Raw genomic sequence first — 17280 nt, forward strand, 5'->3', positions numbered from 1 at the left:
TCTGTAACTGGCTGACCTGAGCTGCCCCCAGCATACAAATTCTCTGTACCACGCTGTCAAAACAAATTACTAAATATCAGGCAGCACCACAGAGGAGACAGCAGCCAGGATGTCAGCGAAAGTAAAAGGTTGTTCTCCCATGCTTGCTGATAAACTAAGGCGGACGAAAGTTTTTGGCAGGAGGGGAACTTTCCCCCTTCTTCAAATGTTGCACGTTGCAGCTCATGCAGGCTTTGGGGATAGGGGTCGGAGGGCTGAGCATCGCTCATGGTGGAGAGCACAGGCACAAACCAGGAGGGAAGCCGTGTCGGGAGTCGATGCCTGGTGCCCCGTTTCTCCTGCTGTATGATCTGAAGGGTGTGGGCACCCAAGGTCTCCATCTGCATCAGCAGCGGGGCTGGGAGCTGCCCTGGGATCTGAGGACACTGTTTTGGCACCGCCGTGGCTGTGCCTGGTTTTCTGCTTACCACTCTGTGGTGGAGCTGTGGGTTATAACGGGGTGACTGGTCTGGTGGTTACACTGACTGTGAGTACTGTACCTAAATGCCTTCAGGGAAGGTGGACAAGTGGATGGGAGCAGGCACGGAGTCTGCTGTTTGAATAACAAAAGAGTAGCTCCCAGGTAAATCTGGACTGATGCTCCTTAGGTGGTTCATAGCATCTTCAATTACTGATTTCTTTTTTTCCCCCTTGACCTGTGAATATCTCCCTCACCTCCCATGTATTGCTTGTGTACCATCTCTTCCTTACAGCCTGCTCTGCTGTTTTCTTACAGGAATGTGTGCTGGATCTGAACCCATTAGTGCTTAATGGGCTAGATATTTAAAGCTTGACAGTAGGTTATGTCCCTGTATTCTTCTAAATGAATACTATTGAGATATTTATAAATCAGATGTATATTTGTTTAAAATGCCACTAAGTTAATGTGCTTCTACTTGCTTGAAGTGTGTAGTTCATCCGAATTAACCAGGAAGGTGTGGACAGGGACATTTCAGTGGAGGGACAGAATAAGGAGGAAACCTTGTTTCCGTTTTTCGACCTCCTGGGTAGCCTGACATTTAAGAGGATACCAGCTTTCCAATAAAAATACAAATGAGGAAATTTCTTTAATTGGAGCCCGTTACGCAAAGCCTTCTCAGAACAGCCCGGACTAATGCAGGCTTGAATGTTAAATGCCCATTAATACTGGAAAAGCACTTTGTGAAGGGGCCTGGGACTTCATGCTCTGATTTCCCCATATCCCACTTGGTGGCTTCTGGACTCGGTGCCCGTTCCTGAGGCTGGCAGAGAGGCAGAGGTCTCGGGGACCTCACACTTTGACACACTTCTTGAAAAGTGACAGGTGTTTAGCCAGGGAAACCCAAATGAGATGCCCAAATGAGGGATGGGCAGGTAGTGTTTAACCCATTAGCTGTCCTCAGAGGCACCCAGTGCTGCTGCTGGCCTTCAGGGATGGAAGCAGGGAGGAAAAGGGGATCGGGGGCATCAGGGGAGGCAGCCAGCAGCACTGAGGAGGAGGACAGGCTTACCATGTGGGCACGTAATACAAGGCTGAAGAGAAAAAAGCTTCCGTAGTCCTGCTGCTCATAAAATGTGTTGCTTTTCATTTACAGTAAACCATGCAAGCTGATACCAAAATCTGCCAGAAATCCATGTCTTTTTATTTTTTAGAGTGATTTGCAATTTACTGTGTGCTTTTTGAGCGTTTTCAAGGAGAAGGTTGCTTTATTTTATTTAGAAGTGAGTCCACTCAGTTGCCTGTGTACTTTGGAGATAAAATTAGAACAGTGCTCTTCAGTCCATTACCCCAGTTTTATTTCATGTCTTTACTGAAGACTGCGTAGTAAGTGTTAAATAGACGAAAGAATTGTGGATCCCTAAAATCCAAGCCAGATACATTTGAAACCGGCATGCTAAATAAAATGTGAGGGGGAGCAAAGGGCTTATTTTTTGGAAAGGAGAGGCCTGCCATTTTTGGGTGATGAAACAATTCGGAAACATTCGTAAGAAGGTTTCCATGCTGGAAATGGACCTTGAACTCTTGCTCAATAGCCTAGAGGCTGATGATAAATCAAGGTAAATTGTAGAAATTACCTGATCTCTGTGGGGCCTTGAGAGGGAGGAGAGACCTGATAGCTGCACATCTTGTAGGACAGATGATAACCTCCTCTAACCTCCTAGCCCTCCCCTTTTTACAGAGCTGAGAACAGTAGCCTCCTTCTTGTAAATGAGGTCTCCTACAATGGGGACTGCTGCCTCAGAGTCTGAATTAAGAATGCAGAAGGAAAGACGAAAGAAAGAAGCCTGTTTAATTAGGATGAAAGATGCCCCCCCCTCCCCATAATCTACCCAAGCCAGTTGAGCAGAGCATAGGGGCTGTTAGCACTGAAGGGTCTGACTTGCTGACTCGGGTAAACACAATGCTCGGCAGATGAAGTCATGCATAATTAATTGTTCTTTGTTGCATTCTTTCCAATGTAATGACTTGTAACATTCACGCTTGCAATAATTGATGTTTTCTGTGTGCTGGAGCTTCAGGACAGCCAATTAAGGCAGTGGAGGTGGTAGCTGTGTAGTATCTCCAGCGTCTGTGTGTTCCCAACATGTGGGCTGTAACTTTTTTTTTTCTTTCCTTCTTCCTAGTGCCTAAAACAGTACATGCAGCTGGCAATTCAAGAAGGTTGTGGATCTCCTATCACTTGTCCAGACATGGTATGCTTGAACCATGGGACCCTACAAGAAGCAGAGGTATCAACACTTCTTTCTTCCTCTTTCTTAACATAAAACCCCCCAAGTACTTTTCTTCATCTACATAATAAATATGATCATGTACTTTTTCCTCCCTTTAATTACCTTTAATGAGCTTTTGGCAAGAAGCCTGACTGACAAGAGGAACTAGAAACAAGCAGATGTTTTTCAAGGGTTTTGCTCCTTTTTTCATTCTCTGTGCCTTGAGGAAGGGCTTACTTGGCATCCAGACAACTTCTGAATTACCCGTGCAGGTGACTTAACCAGAACACCTTGTATCCTAGAATTGCTGAGCCTCCCTTAGTGCTGTCAATTAAAACAGCTTTGATATGACTATAAACACTGAAATTCCAGCACCTCTTTAAACCCAAGAGCAAGAACACAAACTGATTGTATGCAAAGCCAGAACTTCTTCCTCCATGTTTATATTGGGCTTCAGCAACCAATTTGCAGCCCGTGTAAACATATGAGACTGTATAATTGTATTCAAAGAAAGGTATCTGCACAGCACTGGGTGGAAGTAGGTCTTACGAGAAAAGTGGCTTAGTTCCCAGGGCAGAGATGGGAGAGATTGAGAACTCAGAAGCTAAACGAGGCTTGGGCACAGCTGTTTGCACATCTGGCACATGCACAATCCCCCAGAGTAACATGAATGTTCAATTTGAAAGTTGGAAGCAGAGAAACCAGAGGGAAAATGTAGCTCCTAGACCTCCTTACACTGCCTGGGACAAAGAGACTCAAGGGGGCTGTCAGTGGCTCCCACCAGGCTGCCTGGTGGCCTCCCAGCAGAGCTCCAGCAGCCTCCAGGCTGACCTAGGGCTGGTGTAAAGTTTCCTAATTGGGCTTAGCTCCAAACCCATGACATGGGGAGGAGCTGCTGGCAGCGTGGCTGGAACCTTTATGCATGCCAGCTATTCTGTGCATCTAGAAAGCCATGGAAAACCATGGGCAAATCTGATTTCACCCTGAGGCTATTCTTGCTTGCTTGCTCCCTCTGTGAGCCAGGTGAGCCACTGCTGGGCACAGGAACACAAGCAGAGAAAAAAAAAAAAAAAAATGGTGGCTAAAGGATTTTGGCTCATTCAGCGCATTCTCTTAGCGTTTGTGTGCAGGAACAATGTCAAGGAGAATCAGACCTCCATCCGGAACTAAAGAAAAGCAGGTTATTTATCTTCTGGCTTTCCTTAACCCCTGTTTATACAGATGACATAACTGTGCTAGAGGTGTGTAATTGTATTCAAATGCAATCATGCCATTTCTCACAAATTTTTGGTGTGTGGTTATTTTCTGCTGGGGAGAAAGGAGTAAACTCAATATAAACTCTGTATTAAGAAGTAAACTCAATTCCATTCATTATGGAATGGGATTTTCCTCCAAGCAAGCATGTGAGAGATGGACTCACTGGGAGGCAAGTTTTGACTGAAAATGAGGGACCTCCTTTGTTCCACTGACACTGGCAACTGTACTCCTCCTCTCTGCTCTGCACAGGGCTGGGAAGATGGCATGCATTGAGGGGATCACCTCTAACCAGGGAAGGAGTGCAGCCGAGTTGCAGTGGCTCTGATTGCATAAGGGAAAGCAGATATAAAACACCTCACACAGAACTGGAGAGAGTTACCAAGAATTACATTTCTCCCCCAAAAAATCATGATCTTCTCTCCAGCATGAATTTGAGACCCAGTGCTTAGCTGAATCAGGGTCTGGGAGTTGCAATTATTATTATTTTTATGCTGTGCTGGGATATGGTGGAGCTTTTCTTTGGCTGAATCCAGCCGTTGTGGAAAGAAGTTAGCTGTTTCCTGTCCTCTTTTCTTCTGCATAGATGCAGAGAAGGTGTAGTGCTGTCCCTCCCACCTGTAGCACCAGGCTGAAGACAAATAACATTTATTGAAAATGCTGTTTTAAAAGAAAATTAGCAAATGGCAGGAAGAATTCTGCACTGTTAAATTCGGGTTACGATGCTATAGGAACTGTAAGGATGTATTTCCCATTAGTAAGCAAAAGGGCACTGGAGGGCATGTATTAATGGACCATTAAGTTAATCCTTGTGTGCTTTTTGGGGCTAAAGGCAGAATGACTAAACAGCCCAAGATGTGCATTAGTGTCTGGTGGATGAATGAATATTCTGACACTCCCTCTTGGTGATGCACTTAAAACACAAACCCTCTGCTTGAAAAGCAGACAAGCTCCCAACCTCATTAAAATGAACTGCTTGTGTATTTTACCAAATACTTATTTTTTTAATGAAAAAAAAAATGAAAAAAATAAGTCAAAACAAAACATGAACAATAGAATTAATAGCCTGTCTCTATTAATAATCTGTAGGATTAGTAAATAAACCACAGATTATGTATGAGCACTCTGTATTCTATTTTTCTTTTCTTTTCTATAAAGGCTGTTCCATGTGAAAATGTGGCCTTTAAAAGCTACTATTTAAAAAACAGAACCTTATTCAGATGGGAGAGAATGTCCTTACATATGACTATTGTTTGGCATGGAAGTACTATTTAGCCCTACAGTTTATTCATTACACACTCTGAAACTCCAGGTGTGGAAACATCAGCCTCCTCGCCTCCAGGAGGGCTGGTTGTTTGCTCTCTGGCCTCCAGCAGGAAAATGTTCCTCACCACAACAGTGCCATGAGAAATGTCGTACCTCTGGCAACACTTTCTCAACCATTCAGTAGCATCTAACTTAAAGATATTTATGCTTGTGCATTTAAAAATTTGTTTTCTGGTAAACATTCAATAAAATATGCGTATAGACTTTTTCATGTTTTTATTTATATTTTAATTTTTTTTCTGAAAATTATGTGTTACCTCTCCTGGGGGGAAAAATACATCGATCCTTTTTTGGCATCAGGATTTTGAAATAGTGTATTTTTCAGGTCATGTCCATTTCAGACCCTGCTGCAACTAATGTTTAGCAGGCACTGTTAGGGTTTGGAGAAAAAAAACAGCAGTTCAAACTGTCTTTCTCATGAATGTGGTGTTAAATAGGTTCCTCTACTTTGGGCTGAATTGTGTCTAATTACGTTAGCTAGCACAGTTGTCTTGTTTGCTTTTTAAATGCCTTTTGCCCTAGCCTGCACAAAGGAGATAAGGTGAACTTAGACATAATTTGAAGTGAAGAAAAGCCTTGCCATTGACTTCGGTGCATTTTGGACTGGGTCCTGTTCAATAGGAAACCTGAACAATTAATAATGAAGCTTATAAGTAACTTAGGATATGTAACATTTATGAAAGTTCATCTACTTCCCTCTGTCAAGGTCTTTATTCAAGGTGTGTAACATTTCTTCAGTACTTACCAGTGACCTATTTGTCTTCTCTGTGAAGAAAGTATGTTTTGTCTTCTCAGTAAAACCCCTCAGTGTTACTGCTGTTCAGTACTAAATTATTAGAGCCTTTTCACTGCTCTGGGCTCGATTCTGACACGTGTGCTTCTTGTGTTGCTTTTGGCAGTGGGGAGGGCAAAAACTCAGGTTAACACTGTAAATGTGTGATAGAATTTCTTCCTATATTTGTCATGAAGAAATTAGCAAGCCTGAATAGTAGGCATCTGTCTCTAAATATTTCATTGGTGTTTGGGGAGTAAACTGCTTATTCACAGAGCATAGGAGATGTTGGGAGTTAAGGCTTAACTTAGGTGAACTAGAACATTGTGTCTCTCTGGACCTCAGAAAGAAAATGTTACAGGTTTTGTATTCTTAAAAAAATTAACATAGGTAATGGGAACTAGAAATTTGTACCTTGCAGTACAAATATGTTTTCTGACCCCCCCCTTTTTTGTTTTTACATTAACAAAAGCTAGTTGAAACTGGTACTTTCCCTGCTTGTTTTTGGTTTTGACAAGCGGTGTACTTGAATAGAAGGAACTGTTCCACTACAGTGCATGAAATCAGGTCTAAGCCTAGATCATATCTTGACCTGTTACATCAAGATATCAGCTGCTTTAAGTGTAGCTTGTTTTAAAGGAGAAATAAATGGATGTTAGCGATGAGAAGGCAGTGTTTTTGGCTACAGGCTCTGTTTCAAATAGCTGGTTACACAGAAAAGGAAAGTTTAAAAGCCATCTCATTAAACAAGATGTTTGTCCTTTCGCACTCTAATAGTACAATAAACAAAAACGCTTTGGATTTGTTCCTGGTAGCAGAAGGTAGAAGGAACATCTTATGCTAATGCAGCTCTCTTCAACTGTGCAGACTTCTCCCGTCTAGAATATTCCTGTCTCTCTTGGGGATTTGCTCCATTGATTTAATTGGAACAGTTAATATCCCTAACCTAAATAGAGGGTAATTTATTATGATTCGAAATGGTTTTACGTGGTGCAAATGCAATCAGCAGTGTAAGCTGTGAGTGGGGTAAGTCTCAAGTGCATATAAGGACTTCCAATGTAGTACTTGGTTGGATGATTTCTAGGGGCTTGTGCTGTGCTGTTTCTAATGTCTGCATTGTTCTGAAGCTTGTAGAGCTGATGCCAACGAGGCACAGTGATGTATGTAATCTGATTTGAATTACAGTTGTGCAGGGAGCACTAAGAGAGGGCATCATCTGGGCTTTCCTTTTGCCTCCGGAGTTCAGCAAGAAGTTTCCCTTTGCACTCCGTGCGGTTTCTGCTTATTGCCCCCTCTGTCTGTGTAAATACCTGATGTGCGCCAGCGCTAACCTGGCAGAGGGTTGTCAGCACTTTGCAAAGAGCTGATGAAATGGGACAGTGACCCAGATCTTTGAATTCTTTACTGTGTTGTATTCCATACATAGCTGAGCAAAAAGCCCTCGGGGAGTTGTTTTAAAATACTGGTTTTATTTTTAATTTGAAAATTGGTTTACATTTTGCTAGGGGCAGATTGAAATGGCAAAATGGGGAGGAAGGTGGGAACATGTTGCAGGCCAACCTACTTTTTTCAGGGTCAAAATTAAAAAAGTTCTTGTTATTTACTTGTTCTTAAATCTGAGGGAAGTAAATGCGAGTCTTTTTTGTGTGTGTGTGTGTGTGTGTGTATGTGTGTGTGTGTGTGAGATTAAATAAGGGAAGAGCTCCCTGATAGAGAAAACTAATACGTTAATGTTTCATGATTAAACCACCGAGCATAACAAAGCACAGCCCAAGTTAAAACTGCTTTGAACTGCTCGCAAAATCAGACACTGGCTCTGCGAGTGGGACTTCAGCAGAGCTGGGCAGTTCAACCCTTTGCTGTTGGTGCTGCCAGTGCTGGACCTCCGCTTGTTGTGTCTGCTGAAGAGAGAAAGGCAGAAGGACTTGTGCTGATGAACTTTCCTCTCCAGGCTGTATCAAGACTTGATTCATATGGGTGTGAAAGGAAGTAAGGCCTGTTCAGTTCTCCTGATTGCCTCCTTGCATCTCCTTTGAAAGCCTGAGAATAGGTGGAGCAGTGATTTTCCCTTTCCACTGTGGTAGCCAGTGTTTAAAAACAGGGGAGTTGTTCTTCCTTGGCTCCTGGTTACTGCACTGCCCAAGTTACAAGGAACAGTCTGCCCCTGTGTAAACTGAACTCAATTATTTCCAACTCTTTCATTTTCCTTCCTTTGCTCTTTTGTCTCGCATAGCAATAGCACCCCCGGTTATTGTACCACAGTGGGCAATCTTTTGGGACACTTGGCAGGGCTCCTGCTGGAGCCTTTTGTGGTAGCGAGCTTTCAAAAAAAAATTTTTTTTTTCTATGGATTTTTTTACTTCAGGTGAAAGCTGCTGTTCTTAGTGAGACCTGCCAGTATTCATGTGCTCTACGACAAGAGTACTTTAAATGAAGTAGTTGCCTGTGATGCATTGAAAACCAGAAAACTTACTTCAACTCCTACCAGTCTGATAAGTCTCAAATCAATGTCTTTTCACAAGAGGAGAGTCCTAGATTCTCATTTTGTTCAGAGGTTTTTATTGTAACCTTAACCTGGTGTTTTTTTTTTTTTAAAAAAAAAACACCTAAAACTTGTCCCATAGCATTTCTTGTTGCATTGAATAATTGAACAATTTCTTCCCCTAGAGTAAGAAATGTCTTGCTTTCTGGCATGCTTGTGCTTTTTCTCTTTTGGCCCTTTGCCACCTGCTGTGTTGCCAGTTCGCTTCCTCCCCAGGTCTCCATCCTGTGCCGAACCCATGGGTGTGTGCGGTCGGGCAGGACAGGGATGTTTGGGATGGGCTCCCAGATGGGGCTAAAAAAGTTGCATGATGATGAACATTTAGACTCTGATGCCAGGTAGGAGGAGATAAGCACCTCATTGCCCAACCATGCTGTCCAAAAGCTGTCTTACCATTGAGCATAAATGAAATTAGCAGCAGAAGGGACAGGCTGCATGCACCTGGAGCTGTGTGCAGGGTGCCGGACCTGGGCCGCAAAGAGGCTGCAAAGGAGGAAGAGCAGGGCTGGAGGAAGCCAGTGGGGAAGTCTGGCACGGTGAGCTCAGGTTTTCAATAGAAGAAAGGGATGCTTTCAGCACCGACTCTGCTGCCAATTGAAATCTGCGATAGAACTCCTTACTCTGCTCCCACTGTCATCAAAAAGGCCGATTTTTAATACATGGGAAATTCTGGGCTCAATAGAGCTGCTCTTGAAAAATGGTTTGTTAAAAGCAAGAGCAGGCACAAAAAGGCCTCAGACAACGACACAATTCATTCAAGTGGCTCTTACCCTTACAGCATTGAGACTCGCTGTTTTAATTTAGTCATAATGAAGTAAAATTTAAAGTAGTTGCCAATGCTCACCCAGCTAGAGAAAAGCAGATGACTCTCTTTGTTTTCCGAACTCTGTTTAGATTTTAAGCTGCCCTGGGGAGACTGGGCAATACTGAAATGATGTCTTGTGGGTTTTGTGTAATTCTGTTGGTTGGCTTCATTCTTTGCTGAAGCTGCTGAACTTCACTCTTTTTGACTTGTTTGATTAAGTTGTTATTTGTTTTCCAAGAGTGTTTCAGCTAACTTCTGATGAACAGGTGAAGAGTTTTCCAGGAAGCTCGCTGTGTTACGGTCATACTAAAGTATTGTGTACTCCATGAAAGTACTTTCATATTAAAAATACTTTACACCCTGAATTCAGAAGCTGAATGAGGACAGTACTTTAACCACAGAACTGATTCACTAGACTATGAGTATGGTTTGTAAAGATTTGTCAGTGTTTCCCAGTTAGCTGAAAAATCCTTTGATTTCTTCAATTATAAGCACCTTTAAGTCTTTCAAGCACCTTCAAACACTTACATCTGGACAACAGTGGCATTGTTTTTTGTATGACGTTGGTTTAGCTCAAAAATTGATCCAAAAATCTGCTTCAAAATGCAATTTTAATTTCATTTGATTTGAGATCTTAATAAAGTAATTTGTTGTCTTCCAAATGGATATATTCTCTGCTACCATTTTTTCCAACTGCAAAAGCAGAGGTATTTACAACACGAGGTTGAATATATATTGAATTTTTCTGTTGTTGTATTTCTTCTCATGAGTGCCTTGCAACACAACCCAGAAGGACAGCAAGGGCCAGCTTCTACTCCAGTGAGAGCAAAATTTTGCCTTTACAGTAATGAAGGTCCACGGTGGTCTCCTGGATATAAGGGTTGAGAACACCTTCATTTCAAAGCTGTCAGTTCTGTGTTGTCTCACAGGGCTTCGAATGATCAGGTCTTCTACTGGTATTAGTCCAGGTTTATTTTTAGGAAAAGAGTAAGTCTTTTAGGTAGGCACAGAAATTTGTTCAGTGCTGATCTGATCTATGCTCTGCAATGTTGCGAACGGATCAAATAAGAGAATTATCTCATATTTTGAATTCAACAAACCTTTGGTTTCTCAACTATCTGACAAGATTCATTTGAACCCCTCCTTACACTGTATGCAGGTTTGGTTATTAGTTTTAAATACTTGGTTATTTTACAAGGACTGGAGAGCAGAGCATTTATCCATTTAGGCTAAGTTAGCTTAATCATGGTAATACCCAAAATGTATTGACAAAGCCTGATTGTCTATGCCAACTAGATTGTTAACTTCAGTTCCCGGTGGGCTTGTGCATGTCTAAGGCAAATTCCAATAGCAGTGGCATTAACCATCTTAGTCCAGAAAAACAAAAAAAAAAGGAAGAATAATGCATTTCTTACATGAATAAAAAATGGAAACCAGACTGGCTTTTTTTGTTCCCGAGAGCTAACTGGCTCCTACCATAAAGACTGGGAGACATGAATGAGCAATCGTTTGTTTGGACTGTATTCTTGTGCATGAACAACAGACTTCAGTTTCCAGGCTTGGCTAGCTGTCACCCTTCATTACATTAAACAAACATGAAATAAAACAAAGAGGTTGAAGTAAATACAGAACCCCAAAAGAAGGCTTTCCTCTGCATGGTAAGAAGGACTTGGGCTGAACTACTCTGCCGTGTGGTCGAAATAGGAGAGACCAGGAACTACTTTATACTTTGGAGAAGGAAGTCTAGGTATGGAGAAATGCGGTGGTGAACAGTATGCAGAAAAAGAAGGTGGATTTGAAAGCTGGCTTAGGAGAGCAGACAAGTAGAGCAGGGTGCTTATTAAATTTTGTCAAGTCTTTAATTGTTCCTAATGATTTTTCTGTTTGTCTCTCATTTCAGATTGCCTGTTTGGTGCCTGTTGACCAGTTTCAGTTATACAAGAGGCTGAAGTTTGAACGCGGTATGAGCCCTTTTGGTTTCTATTACCTCAATTTTTAAAGTGTCAGTAGAGGCAGCAATATTACATATTGCAGAGCACTCTGCCTTAAGACAAAGCATGCTGGGTGAGTTGAGGAAGAGATGGAGAAGATGTCATTGTTTTGAAATATACATCCATAAGGATCTTCAAAACTTCTAGGAGATACTGACCCTGCTGTCTGATAGAAACTTCTGCAAGCATCCCTAGAAGAGAGTTTTTCTCACAGAGAAGCCTTGTGTGTATTCTTCTAGTATATTTATTTTTTTTCCTGTGTGTATTCTTCTAGTATATTTATTTTTTTTTTCCTGAGGGATAATTGGACCCCTCATTACTGAATAAGGCATAGTAGTAAGGAAGCTTGAAACTGAAGATCTTACTGGTGCCAAGCCTTGGTATGTCAGAGGTCAGCATTCTTCTTCAGGAGATGATTCCTTGCCAAGGCTGAAGAAGACACTTGATAGTCAGAAAGATGAGATCCCATGCTGATTTTGAAGACTGACACCAACTTGAAAGCCCAGCTGGAAGTTGTAGTATTTGTCAAAGAATTTGCATTGTGGTAGCTTGCAGAGTAGGGTATCTGGGACTGATCAGCTCTAACTCTGTCTTCAAGCTTTCCTCTGAAGACTGTATTTGTGCTCTGCTTTATATGCGTGCTTAGATGCAGAGGAATTGGGAATAAGAATGAAAATGCAGAGGTTCATAAAAGTTAGGTTTATTAATGCACTTAAAAAATGGTCAGATAGAAGAATATGTGGGTTTTTACTGAATCTCATCTGGACTGAAGTTCAGTGAGATGACCATGAAGTACAAAACCAACAAAATCAGTACACCCAAGTGTGCCCTCGAGATCATGGGCGGATGCAGATTGTAGCTGTGGTTTGCAGGTACTCAGGACAAAGAAAACAAAAAAATCTCAAACTCAGCTTTAGCTTTCATTTTTGATTTCTTTCTCCTATTCTACCTTCTTCTTGTTTACCCTTAATTCCTTAGGAAGTCCCTCTAGTTCATAACCCAAGCAGTGGCTTGTCTACAGTCCTAGAAAGTAGAAATCACAGCTTGTTAAATAACATATTAAGGGGTTAAGAAAGTGAGGCATTCTTGCAATACATTAATCTCTTTTACATAAAACCTTTTTTTAACTGAAGACTGTGAAACTAATGATTTCCTGGTATCTCTTCCTCTACAAGTAGCCAAAGCTGAACTCATGATCTTTTGTCCAACTCCCTGTTACTTTTTTTTTTTACTGCCTCCCACTCACAGAAACCTGGAACTTGTCTGTTTTTAAGTCCTCCTTCCCTTTTCCTTCTTGCCTAAGTCTTGCAAATCCTCCTCCACCTCCACTGCGTTTTTTCATGATGTTTTTAGATCTGTCTTTTCTCCTCTATGATAAGTAAAGCTGGCATCCAAGCAGCAGGCTTAAACTGAGACTTTTGACCTTGTGTGCCCCAGCAATAAAGTGAACTTACCGAAGCCTGGGAACACAACCTGCTAACTCAAGTGGTATCCTGGACACCAGAACTAATCCCACACCCAGCCAGGACATTTTGCCTGCCCCAGGGTTAGCATTGCCCCCTAAGGCTGACCTTTCCACGCTTACCAGTTGAACCTGGCTTGTGGGCCTCTACTGGCTCAAGCTCTTTTCTCAGACCTGACCACAGCCCAGCAATGCTTCCCTGCCCAGACCAGCAGCAATGCTGGCTTGATGGTCCTTTTGTGAGTCTAGCAATAAACCTTGATGATGGCAGTTGCTGGGTCCAATTTCTGACCAGGTGTCTGCTCAGGAACTCCTGACAAATGAGATCTGATGCACAGCTTGTGCCTCTGTCAGCATAAGTGCAACCCAGCCCTTTCCAAACCTCGTGCTACACAAAGCCCAGGCTGCAACTGCCTCGCTCTTGCCTCTCCCACAGACTCCTGCCAACCACAACCACTGCATAGCCTCACGATCTATTTTCACACCAGCCCTAAGGCAAACTCAGCTGCAGCTCCTTGACCTAACAGCAAATGTAGTCCATTGGTCTTTGCGTTCAGATATTGGCCTTTCACTAAAAACACATGAACTCCAGCCAGGATGCAGCTCAATGGCCAGAGCTGATGTCAGCCAAGCCAAGTACACCTTCAGAGAGCCATGGATTCATTGGAGTTATGTAATGATAGAGAATACCTCAAAGAACTGAAATACAGTGTAATAGTAGCATTACTGTAGTCAGCCTTTCAAGTTCATTTAAAAATGAAGAAAAACTTTACATATGAAATATTTTGAGCTCCCTTTTCTTCCCAGTTCTCAGTTCTTTTCTTCATATCAGGCACTAGGGGAAGGCTAGGTGAAGTTAGCTAGGGTTGTTTTTTGCTGCGTGGTAAGGGAAAGAAAGAGAAAGCAATGTGTTTTCCAGATGTTGCTGTCTGAAGTGTGCTGTCCTCTTTTCCACATTTGCAAATACAATAGGCCAAATTCTGATTCTTAAAATAGGCAGGTACTAGACTGTCCTTCGTTACTTTTGCTCTGATCAACAAAACCCAATATTCAAACCCTCCCAGCTGCTATATTTAGACCCTTCTGCTCTCAGGTGTATTCTGTTGAGATATGGGCTGTCTGTCCTCCGTCCTGCTTCGGTTTCCCCTTTGCTTTACTAGAAATGCTGGACATAAGTAACCAGCCGCATGGGCAAGCCTTTCTGCTCCTACTCTGTAGTCTTTTCTCAACAGTCTTCAAGTGATTGCTAAAGCCAGTGCTTCTCATCCTTACAGGTATTTTTTGTTAAGAGATTCATTTTGAGAAAAATTTTGAAGAGATGAAGAACTTAGACCTCCAAAAGCTGTTTTCTCCATCTTTGCTAGCTGTTTTAATACAATATATATCCCCTCTATTACCTTATTTGTAAGAAATTGGACAGATAATACTGAGTTAAAAAGCTGTGAGAAGTAACTGGCATACAATTTAATGTCTATATGCAATTGCATATAATGAAAAGCACTGAAAATATTCAGTCCTCTTGTGTTCTTTGTGTTCTTACTATGCAAATGTTTCCAGGCTTTAAACCAAGCTTTCCTACATCTATAACTTATCTGGACCTAGTCACAGGGCTTCTGTGCAATCTGTCTTAATAGAAGAAACAGGAATTGCTGTATGTCTGCTTAGGATGGGGTTGTTGTGGCCATCAGAAATAACAAAATAGTGGGATAGGATGTGGTTAGGATGCAGGCAGTGTATTTCTGTTTCTCTGACAGTTGCCCAATAGGCTTAGTGAAAGATGGTGAGAACCTCCTTTTTCTGCCTGACTGAAAAGCAGTGCATTAATATATAGGTGTTCCTAATGTTTTGTGGAGGGTACAGGGCCACCTTTTTTGTAGGTACCTCTTCTAAGCCAGAAATTCTTCGTTCTTCAGAGGGCTGCATTCCCCCTGCTTGCATCCCACATCTCACCTGCTTGCTTGTGTGTTTTGTGAAAACTGGCCAGATCCCTGCCTGTTACTGGCACGGTCTGGGAAAGCTTTCTTCCTGAGAGTGGAATGAGCGTGGCTGAACTGGCTGTGAGGAAGCAGGGAAAAGGCTCAAGAGAGAAATAGTCCTAACCAAAAGATCGAACATCGTCAGAGTAAAATGATAGCCTCTTTCCTTTTTTATTTTTTGGCTGCTCCTTTTTTATTTTTATTTTTTTCTGGTTTCACTTGTACTCCATGGTAAAGCAAACAGTATGAGACAGCATGGATTGCAAAACACCATCTGTAGGTTCTTTGTAAAATGGAGGAAGTGGGAGAGGAGGGAGTTTCATTTTATGCATCACATCTTACTGCAAAAAAACTTGTAAAAATCAATAAGACTTACAACCCTTTGCCCAGTGGATGTCAAAACCAGACATCCTGTCTTTCATCCAAAACAAGGATAGGAGAATTTAGGTTTCCAAAGTTGAGCATGCTATCTGCAGGAACTGCATTTTTTTTTCTCATTTTAGCTGTTGTTTATCAACAGAAAACGTGTGGAACCTACTGTGGGAAGACTTAAATGCAATAGTCAATAATAGGGCATGGTCTTACCCAGCTCAGAGCATCATCTCTGAAGGAAGCTACAGAAATAATGATTTCTCAGCCAGGATGCTATTTAAAAATGCTTGGATGGCTTGTCTACCCGTCTCTTTCTTCTCCCCACAAATGAAGCTACAAACTGTCTTTATTCTGGCTTTTATTCAATTAAAGCAAAATGTCTGTTTGCTTTTGGTGGTAGAAGAAGCATGTGTAAGATAATAAGGGGAAAGAAGGGAACTAGATTCATGAAATGGCTGGAAAAGAAGGTAGATGGTACAGGTGTTTCTCTGGCACTGCCTAAATTATAGATTAAAGCCTTTGCTATGGGTGCAGAAAGTCTCCCCATCTGTCAGAGTCCTCTGACACAGATTAATATATTACCTGCAGTTGCAATAACTACATGGAGGGATGGAAAATAGGTGAACATAGCAAAGCCCCTGACAGTCTCCCATATGACAGTGACCAATATGCCTACTTTAAGTATGGGAGACTACGTGCTAGTCTTTGTTGAAAGAGGTTCAAACGCCTGTCTCTTGACTGCCTTGCCTGGTAGTCAGCTCATGGCTCAGTTGAGTATCATCCCTGCCACTACTGAAGTATCATCAATGGAAACTGAAAGCCAAACACAGGACTGTGTGATAGCCTGACCCAGTGGACACCTTCAGAAAGGAAAGGGGCTCAGCTTGTCTTGAGCAGTGGAGTTGAATGAAATTCTCCTACATGCTTGCTCTCAAATATTAAATAGAAAAAAGGTGTTAGTGGTTACTCCTCTACTAGTGGCTTTGCTAACACGATCGTTAAAAAGTGGCTTTTTCTCTAAGTATCTGTCAAGAATCACCCTGAATGTGTGAATAGTTTTAGGATAAACCAAGTTGTATTTTGGTGTGAGTTTACTTTTCACCCCAAAAGACATTTCTAAAACTAGTAGGAAACTCTCAGCTACCAGTGGATTATGCTGAAGTTAGTTTGTTTCAGTCAGGTAGGGAGGTTGCCCAAAGCCCCATCCAACCTGGTCTTAACCTCCAGGGATGGGGCATCCACAGCTTCTCTGGGCAATTTGCTCCAGTGCCTCACCAACCTCTGAGTAAAGAGTTTCTTCCTTATATCTAATCTAAACCTACCCTCTTCTAGTTTAAAGCCATTCTCCCTTGTCCTGTCACTGCACTCCCTGACAAAGAGTCCCTCCCCAGCTTTCCTGTAGGCCCCCTTTAGGTACTGAAGGCCGCTATAAGGTCTCCCTGGAGCCTTCTCTTCTCCAGGCTGAACAGTGCGAACTCCCTCAGCCTGTCTTCATAGAAGAGGTGCTCCAGCCCCTTGATCATCTTTGTGACCCTCCTCTGGACTTGTTCTAATATGTCCATGTCCTTCTTGTGTTGGGGTCCCCAGATCTGAATGCAGTGCTCAGGCTGGGGTCTCACTAGAGTAGAGGGGGAGAATCACCTCCCTCAGCACCCCCAGGTCCTTCTCCTCAGGGCTGCTCTCAATCCATTCTCTGCCCAGCCTGTATTTGTGTTCGGGATTGCCCCAACCCAGGTGCAGGATTTTGCACTTGGCCTTCCTGAACTTCATGTGGTTCACACAGGCCACCTGTGAAGAAGCTGGAAGTTTTCAAGCCGAGCACAGATGTTTGGCAAACTAGAAAAGAACTCAGTTTCTAAAGTACATTAGGTTATGAAGGTTGTGGGATGTCTTCCCCAGGCGTTGATGCACGTGGACTTTTATCTATTTACTGCTTATGTTTTATTTTTCTACTGTTTATGTATCTACTGTTTTACTTCTTTGAACACAATTCTAGTTGTATGGTTTCTAGTTTCTAGATGTCTGGATGCTGAATTGATACTACTGTTTA

General features: G+C 42.3%; 1 protein-coding gene across 6 annotated transcripts in view; it reads left to right on the plus strand.

Annotated features, from left to right (window-relative positions):
• Window positions 1–17280, plus strand: part of RNF144B (ring finger protein 144B) — an 86646-nt gene that overhangs the window by 57660 nt on the left and 11706 nt on the right. For all 6 annotated transcript variants that reach the window (XM_072033333.1, XM_072033332.1, XM_027451229.3 and 3 more), the window contains 2 exons: window positions 2644–2748; window positions 11330–11390. In XM_072033333.1, coding sequence (XP_071889434.1) covers window positions 2644–2748; window positions 11330–11390 — 166 coding nt within the window. The remainder of the gene's footprint in view (window positions 1–2643; window positions 2749–11329; window positions 11391–17280) is intronic.

The sequence above is a fragment of the Anas platyrhynchos genome, chromosome 2 (assembly GCF_047663525.1).
Source record: "Anas platyrhynchos isolate ZD024472 breed Pekin duck chromosome 2, IASCAAS_PekinDuck_T2T, whole genome shotgun sequence".
In the NCBI taxonomy this organism is placed as follows: Eukaryota; Metazoa; Chordata; class Aves; order Anseriformes; family Anatidae; genus Anas; species Anas platyrhynchos.